At 49.9% G+C, this 8945-nt stretch overlaps 1 protein-coding gene across 1 annotated transcript; it reads left to right on the plus strand.

Moving 5' to 3' along the window:
- The first annotated feature begins 7714 nt into the window (after nucleotides 1–7714).
- Nucleotides 7715–8641, plus strand: LOC121752883. The gene has a single exon (XM_042147974.1). The coding sequence runs from the start codon at nucleotides 7715–7717 to the stop codon at nucleotides 8639–8641; it is 927 nt and encodes a 308-aa protein (XP_042003908.1).
- Nucleotides 8642–8945: the final 304 nt, after the last annotated feature.

Raw genomic sequence — 8945 nt, forward strand, 5'->3', positions numbered from 1 at the left:
GTTGTCATTCTGGGCCCACAGGCCCAAGGAGAAATTAATCCCCAAATCTGCACTTCCTAGGATTCGAACCTGCGACCTCCTAGGAAGTGAAAGCTCCCTGATATCAACTCCCAAGCCACTAGAGCAGCTTGGTTGGATATTTGACTCGCCAATTGTTGCCGTGTGGTGTAACATATTAGGTATACCGGCTCATCTCTATGAGGAATCGGCCGTCTTGGCAATCGGTAAACTCCTTGGCAAGCCACTACAAGCCGATCATGCCACAATTCATCAAAGCCGACTCTCCTTCGCAAGGATTTGCGTTGAGATTGACATCTCTACTCCCCCGACGGAAGAGATCATCCTTAATATCCGAGGCAAAGACTCGAGGTACAAAGTGGCATGGGACCGTATTCCATTGTTTTGTGATAATTGTAAACATGTTGGGCATGAGAAAGAGGATTGCCATGCAGCGGGAAGGAAGTCTCGGGGTAGAGACAAGGGTCGCCGAGCATCATATAAGGAGAACCTTTCAAGCCATGCCGCCAAGATCATCCACCGTGAGTGGCGCCCAAAGGCGAATGGCACTCCATCATCCATTGGACAGTTGGAGAAGTCCAAAGATTGTAACAATCACGCGGGGTACATGGAGGGTACATTGGGTGCGGGATCGTCGAAGTCAAGAGTGGCTTGTAGGAGCCACCCAAATGTGGATGAGGATGGCTTCCAATTGGTGTAGAGGAGGAGGAAAGGAAAAGTGCATGAGGGCGATATGCACACCAAGGCTCCACACGTGGATGATTGGCATTTGAAGGAGAATGTTGCTACGGTGACATTTGGGAGAGTCCCATCGGGTGCGAATGACGCAAGCTTTAGCTCCATGAGTGTCGCATGTGGGCGCCCCAACCGGGAGATAGAGGTCCACATCGAGGACCTTGATCCAGGAGGGCATGTACCTAGCGGAGGTATCCCTATTGCGGGCCTTAGCTAGGTGATGGACAGAAGTGTTGGGGATACAAAGGTTGTATCAAATGGTAATTGGATTTTGAGAGTATATGGATGACCACCTCTAGTTGTTAGGGAAGCCCTCGTTGTACTCTAATTTGTCATGCCTTGGCGAGTCGTCACTTTTGGGCGACTCGGTGTATGTTTGTTTGTAACCAATGGTTTTGGTAATGCACAGGTGTGGGTCCGCCTCAACCCTCCGCCCTTTAGGGTGTGTTTGATTAAAAAAAAAAAAACCTTACGCGCATCCTTTGTCCATCGGGAAGGTACAAGGTAGCTGATTTCCTCGCAAAAATGGGCGCCGAAAAATTAGATTACCAACGCATGACTGCTAGCTCAGCCCCTCGGCTAGTGAGGGCCATGGTACGCATGGAGGAGATGGGAATGCCTAATATCCGAATCTGTGGAGAAGACCCGACCTAGCTTGATGTTTTGTTTGTTTTTGCTTTTGGATGAAGTAGGATGAGGTCCGCACCGTGTTGGCACGGACCGCCTACTACTCTAGTTGTATCTTCTGTTGGAACACCACTTTGGGGTGTGGCCATGAATTGTAATTTTTCTTGATGCAATATAGGGATGAGGGACCCACGAACCCTCCACCGTGACGGTGTTTGAATTAAATTTAAAAAAAAGGGAAAGAACAACAACTCATCGTATTTCAAGGTGGGCCTTCATTCCTTTCGAGTACGAACCTACCTTGCTAATCATGTCTTAGAATTTCACGTTTTGGAACATTAGGGGAATCGCTAATGTGCCAACCCAAAACGTCCTAAAAACACTAATCAAATGTTATAATGTCTCACAATCCCTAATCTGGACTGGTTCTCCACGGCCTTGGGGCTGGGCTTCAAAGGCTCAAACACGTCGGGCAAGATCTGGATTTTTGTGGAAGAAGGTGCCAGTTTTGATGTCGAGAGTGACTCGGACTAGGTCCTACATGAGCGGCTTTCATCCCCCCCCGCATGGCAAGCCGCATCGCCATCTCGGTCGTCTATGCAAAATGCACAAGAACAGAAAGATATCCACTCTGGGACAAGATAAGGGAGTTATCATGCCTCGTAGAGGGAACACCATGGCTGATCGGTGGGGATTTTAACACGATTTTATCACAACGAGATAGGGCCGATAGCGAGACCAACCGGCAACAATGGTTCAGAGTATACATGGGCCAAGAACTGGTTGTTTGAAAGGCTGGATAGAGTGTTGGTAAGTGAGACATGGACTAGGATCTTTGAGGCAACAATGGTGACCAACCTCCCTCGGGTCTCGTCGGACCATGGGTCGGTCCTCGCAAGGTGCAAGGTGTTGAACAACACCACTGGAGGCAAAGCCTTTAGGTTCCAAAATATGTGGATCCAACATGAAGACTTTGCGGATCTAGTGCAAGATGTTTGGGAGGAACCTACGGGGGCGGGTGGACTTCTAAACCTGGAGATTAAGCTAGCAAGGATCAAAAAGGCCTTTAAGCGGTGGAACAAAGAGATCTTTGGGAACATTCACGCCAATCTCAAGAGTATGGAAGATAAGATTGCTATAGCCCAAGCCGAGTTTGAGGCAGACCCAACGCCCGTAAACAGGACCGCGATCAACAAAAACATCGCCAACTATATTCTCCTCCTTGGGATGGAAGAGGACTATTGGCGTCAAAAAGCAACACTAAGGTGGCTGGCCGAGGGAGACAAAAACACTAGGTTCTACCAAAGCTGGGTGAGACAGAAAAGGGTCCGACTACGCATCCATTCTATCCATGTATGGGCGTGAGCTCACAAATGAGGCAGAGATTAAAGAGTCAGCGGTCAAATTTTACAAAAACATCCTTGCACCCGACAACCCGGTGCTTGCAGAACCAGACCTTAACATGATCCAAAAACTCCCCCCCATCCGCACAACTTGCAGATCTCTCTAACCCACAAGACACAGACACAGAGGAAGTCAAACGAGTCGTCTTTGATATCTCAGGGGACAGTGCATCAGGACCAGATGGGTTCTCGGCCACCTTTTTTTTTTTTTTTTTTTTTTTTTTTTTTTTTTTTTTTTTTTTTTTTTTTTTTTTTTTAATCAAACACCTCTACGGTGGAGGGTTCGTGGGTCCCTCATCCCTATATTTCCACAAGAGATAATTACAGGGCGTGGCCACACCCAAAAGTGGTGTGCCGTAACAAAATCAAGAGTAGTATGCGGTCCGATCCCACAAGGTTCGGACCTCATCATACTCCTTTCCAAAAAACAATTAACCACAAAGCTAGTCACTATTGTCTCCCGTCGTCTCATGATCAACTTTGATGCCCGTCCCCGTCTAGGTTTCGGATGTGCGACACTCCCATCTCGTCCAATCTAACCAAGTCCAATAGTTCTCTCGGTGCTGAGTTGTAGTGCATTCGTAGGCCACTGTCTTGGACTAGCCCCATTTTCGCAAGGAAGTCCGCCGCTTTGTTCCCCTCCCTGTGTATGAAGGTGGCTCGGAATTTGAGTTGGCGTTTGAGAATGGTTAGTTGCGCCACCGCTTGCCGAGCGAGTGCCGGCCCCCATCCCGTCCCATTGACCAAATTGATTGCTTGCTCTGCATCTGACTCAATCCAGATTGGTAGGCCGTATTCCTTGGCTATATTTAGCCCGTGAATCATGGCCAACAGCTCCGCTTCTAACGCCGAGTGGGCTTCAAGGGGTGTGCTGACGGCGACGAGCATCTTACCCGAGTGGTCTCGAATAATCCCGCCAGCCCCTGTACTGCCGTTCGCTTCATTATAGGAGCCATCCGTGTTGAGCTTTATCCACGGCTGATCCGGGGGGTTCCATTTGATTGCCATGGCTAGGGGTAGCGCCCTGATTGCCGCCGCTTGTTGAGGAATATTGATTCCAAGTTTAACTCCCTTCCAATGTTTCGGCTTCAAGCTTCCATTAGACATAGCATTTCGAATGAACATGTGGACCTGCCATACCACGTTTTGTGGTTTAAACTGTGTGCCTTGGTGGCGGCTCCTGTTTCTCTCCGACCATATAAACCAAAGGATGAGGTATGGAGTGGCTCGGCTAAGATGTTTCTTGTTCGGCTGTTGGCACCTTCGCGCCCACACTTCGATTCTCGTAGGGATTGTGTCATTGATATGGATGCGTGGGAACGGGCCTGTGAACCAGCCGTCGAACTCACTCCATACTCTGCGAGCTCCATATCCCTGGATGAAGAGGTGTTGGAGTGACTCAGTGTTCGGTCTGTGGGGGCAGCATTGGCACTTAGAAGCTAGCTCAATCTCCCGCCACTGAAGTTTCGTGTCAACCGGCACCCGATTGGAGAGAAGCCTCCAGATAAAGATGGCTATTGAGTTGGTGAGGCCTACCTTCCAAACGTCCCCCAAACCATGGATGATCGGGTTTCGTCCTCGAAGTGTGTCCCATGTCGAAGCCACCGTGAATTCCCCATGCTTAGAGAGGTTCCACCTCGGGATATCCTGTTCGTCATGGAGGATCGGTGTATTAATGATGCCATCGATAACATGCTGAGGGAGGCCGGCCTGATTGTGAAGGAGTTGAAGCTTGGGCACATCCCAACCACCATTTGTAATGAACTCCGAGACCCGGGTGGTTGGTCTTCCCCTATCATCAAGGCTAAGTTCCCTCAGAGGGCTATTGCCAAGCCAAATGTCATCCCAGAAGTAGATGTCCCCTTGTCCCACTAGCCATCTCATGTGCGGTTGCGCGAGGGGCCATGCTCTTGAGAGCCTTCTCCACGTAGGGCTACTCCTGCTCGGCAATCTCAAGGTGAGCGGTGTGGAGTTGGAGCAATATTTTGCCATCATGTATCTTGCCCAAAGGGAGTTTTGCTCCCGAAATCGCCACCAAAGTTTGATATTGAAAGCGTGGAGGACCTCCATAGTTTTTTCGGATCCCAAGGCCTCCTTCATCAGTGGGCCGGCACATTTGTTCCCATCCAATCCAATGGGTCCGCTTCTTTTCATTCGTAGACCCCCAAAAGAATCGGGCCATTTGTTGATCAAGTTGCTTGAGGGTACCGGCCGTGGGCTCGACGGCTTGAAAGATGTGCAAGGGGATCGCTTCAAGAGTGCTCTTAATCAACGTAAGCCTTCCTCCAAAGGATAGGTGACGGTGTGCCCATCCTGAGATCCTTCTTGCAATCTTTTCCCGTAGAAAGAGGAACATGTCCGTGCGCTTGACACCACGGTAGATAGGGACACCGAGATAGAGAAAAGGAAAGGCCCCTCTAGAGAAGCCTCCTTCCGCCTGGATCGAGTTTGCCCAATGTTCATGGGCCTCGGCAATATAGAAATTACTCTTGGCGAGGCTGACTTGTTGGCCGGAGACTCTTTCATATTTTTCGAGACAGGCTCTTAGCCGGCGCATAGGATTTGCCGCCGCTTGAGTGAAGATGATAATGTCGTCCGCATAGGCTAGATGGCTGATCTCCATGCATCTCCGAGAGGCTTTGAACGTCATGTCCTTTTGGCCGAGGATGAGCTTATCTAATGCTCGGGACAGGTAGTCCGCCGCGATTACGAACAGAGCAGGGGAGATCGGGTCTCCTTGCCGAAGTCCTCGAGTTGATCTAAAGAAGCCCGAGGGTGCCCCGTTAACAAGGACCGAGAACCAGCAACACCCAATACACCTCTCCATAAGTGAAATCCATGAATCCGGGAAACCCATACGGCGTAAAACTTTGAAGAGGAATGGCCATTGGACCCTATCATAGGCTTTAGCCATGTCAATCTTTACTGCCACATTAGGCGCTGGGGAGCATCTAGCAAGCTCATGGAACATCTCTTGAGCCAGAAGTGCGTTGTCGTTAAGGAGCCGACCTTTGACAAATCCACTTTGGTTTGGGGAGATGACCTGTGGGAGGAAAGGAGAGAGTCGAGAGGTGAGTACCTTGGTAATGATCTTGTTTAAAACATTGCAGAGACTGATGGGTCGGTAGTCGGTCCATGATTCCGGCGAAGCCTTCTTTGGGATAAGGACTATGCTTGTGGCCGTGATGCTCCTCGGCAGGAAGGCCCCTCTGAAGAACTGTCTGATTGCGTCCACTACCTCCGGCCCCACAATAGGCCAGCAGGCTTGATAGAAGGTGGCCGAGAAGCCGTCGGGTCCGGGTGCACTATCTCCGGAAATGCAAAAGGTGGCACTCCTGACCTCGTCCGCACTTGGAGCATCTGCGATGTCAGCGAACTGCTCGGCTGAGTGGACCTGCTGGATTAGGTCGAGGTCTGGATCTTCAAGTGTCGGATTGTTGGGGGCAAGGAGTTGTTGGAAGAATTCCACTGCGGACTTTTTAATCTCGGCTTCCTCGGTGAGCTCCTGCCCATTGACACGTATTGAATGGATGCGGAGACGAACCCTCTTTTGTTTCACCCAGCTTTGGTAGAACCGGGTATTTTTGTCTCCCTCGGCAAGCCACCTCAGAGCTGCCTTCTGTCGCCAAAAATCTTCTTCCATTTTCAGCAAAAGGATGTACTCGGCAATGTGTCTGTTGATCGCTGTCCTGTGATCCGGGGTCGGCCTTGCTTCGAAACAAGATTGGGCCAAAGCAATTTCTTCCTCCTTTTCTTTTAGATTAGCATGAATGTTTCCAAAAACCTCTTTGTTCCACTCCTTAAGGGCCTTTTTAACTCTGGCCTGCTTGATTTGAATGTTTAGGATTCCACCCGCCCCCGTGGGCTCCTCCCATGCTTTTTGCACTACGGCCATGAATCCTTCATGTCGGATCCACATGTTCTGGAACCTGAAAGCCTTGGCTCCAGCGGATGTGTTCATCTTCGTGCACCTGACAAGAATTGGTCCATGGTCCGAGGTTCTCGGCCACCTTCTACCTAGCTTGTTGGAGGATAGTGGGGCCGGATGTTGTGGAAGCAGTCAAGCAGTTCTTCAATGGGGCCTATCTCCCTCGAAGCTTCATGGCCACAAACATTGTCCTTATCCCCAAAAAGGCATCACCCGAGTCGTGGGCTGATTACCGACCCTTTAGCCTATGTAATGTCATTAACAAAATCATCACCAAAATACTAACGGCAAGAATCTCCCACAGGTTATCTCCCCGAACCAGAGTGGATTTGGGAAAGGACGGCTCCTCAATGACAATGTCCTCCTCGCCCAAGAGATGTTCCACAAGCTTAAAGGTGCACACCAGCCCCAAATGTAGCGATTAAGATTGACATGGATAAGGCTTATGACAGAGTCCAATGACCTTTCCTCATCAAGGTCCTAAAGTGTATGGAGTTCCCGGACTCATGGGTCTCCCTTGTTGAAAGATGCATTGGGACTTGCTGGTTCTCGGTCCTCATTAATGGGGCCCCTGCGGGCTTCTTCAAATCCACCCGGGGACTCAGGTAAGGAGACTCTATCTCCCCTGCCCTGTTCGTGATTGCCGCGGATTACCTTTCGAGGGCCCTCGACAAGCTCATTCTCGGCCAAAGGGATATGACATTCAAGGCTTCCCGAAGATGCATGGAGATCAGCCACTTAGCCTATGCCGACGATATTAACATCTTCACACAAGCGGCCATGAATCCCCTACATCAACTTAGAGCATGCCTCGCATGGGAAGCCGCATCGCCATCTCGGTCGTCTATGCAAAATGCACAAGAACAGAAAGATATCCACTATGGGACAAGATGAGGGAGTTATCATGCCTCGGAGAGGGAACACCATGGTTGATCGGTGGGGATTTTAACACGATATATCACAACGAGATAGGGCCGGTAGCGACACCAACCGACAAGCCGAGATGGTTGATTTTGCGGAAACAATTGAAGATTGCAGACTTCTCGATCCGGGATTCGATGGTTCAGAGTATACATGGGCCAAGAACTGGTTGTTTGAAAGGCTGGATAGAGTGTTGGTAAGTGAGACATGGACTAGGATCTTTGAGGCAACAATGGTGACCAACCTCCCTCGGGTCTCGTCGGACCAGGGGTCGGTCCTCGCAAGGTGCAAGGTGTTGAACAACACCACTGGAGGCAGAGCCTTTAGGTTCCAAAATATGTGGATCCGACACGAAGGCTTTGCGGATCTAGTGCAAGATGTTTGGGATGAACCTACGGGGGCGGGTGGACTTATAAACCTGGAGATTAAGCTAGCAAGGATCAAAAAGGCCTTTAAGAGGTGGAACAAAGAGATCTTTGGGAACATTCACTCCAATCTCAAGAGTATGGAAGATAAGATTGCTATGGCCCAAGCCGAGTTTGAGGCAGACCCAACGCCCGTGAACAGGATCGCGATTAACAAAAACATCGCCAACTATATTCTCCTCCTTGGGATGGAAGAGGACTATTGGCGTCAAAAAGCAACACATAGGTGGTTGGCCGAGGGAGACAAAAACACTAGGTTCTACCAAAGCTGGGTGAGACAAAAAAGCGTCCGACTACGCATCCATTCTATCCATGTGAATGGGCGTGAGCTCACAGATGAGGCAGAGATTAAAGAGTCAGCGGTCGAATTTTACAAAAACCTCCTTGCACCCGACAACCCGGTGCTTTCAGAACCAGACCTTAACATGATCCAAAAACTCCCCCTCCGTCCGCACAACTTGCAGATATCTCTAACCCACCAGACACGGAGAAAGTCAAACGAGTCGTCTTTGATATCTCAGGAGACAGTAAATCAGGACCTGATGGGTTCTCGGCCACCTTCTACCAAGCTTGTTGGAGGATAGTGGGGCCGGATGTTGTGGAAGCAGTCGAGCAGTTCTTCAATGGGGCCTATCTCCCTCGAAGCTTCATGGCCACAAACATTATCCTCATCCCCAAAAAGGAATCACCCGAGTCGTGGGCTGATTACCGACCCTTTAGCCTATGTAATGTCATTAACAAAATCATCACCAAAATACTAACGGCAAGAATCTCCCACAGGTTATCTCCCCGAACCAGAGTGGATTTGGGAAAGGACGGCTCCTCAATGACAATGTCCTCCTCGCCCAAGAGATGTTCCACAAGCTTACAAGGTGCACACCAGCCCCA

This window comes from Salvia splendens, chromosome 10 (genome assembly GCF_004379255.2).
Source record: "Salvia splendens isolate huo1 chromosome 10, SspV2, whole genome shotgun sequence".
Taxonomy (NCBI): domain Eukaryota; kingdom Viridiplantae; phylum Streptophyta; class Magnoliopsida; order Lamiales; family Lamiaceae; genus Salvia; species Salvia splendens.

What these genes read in the sequence shown, in the direction of transcription:
- LOC121752883 (XM_042147974.1), top strand. Translation starts at nt 7,715, where the DNA reads ATGGTTGATTTTGCGGAAACAATTGAAGATTGCAGACTTCTCGATCCG.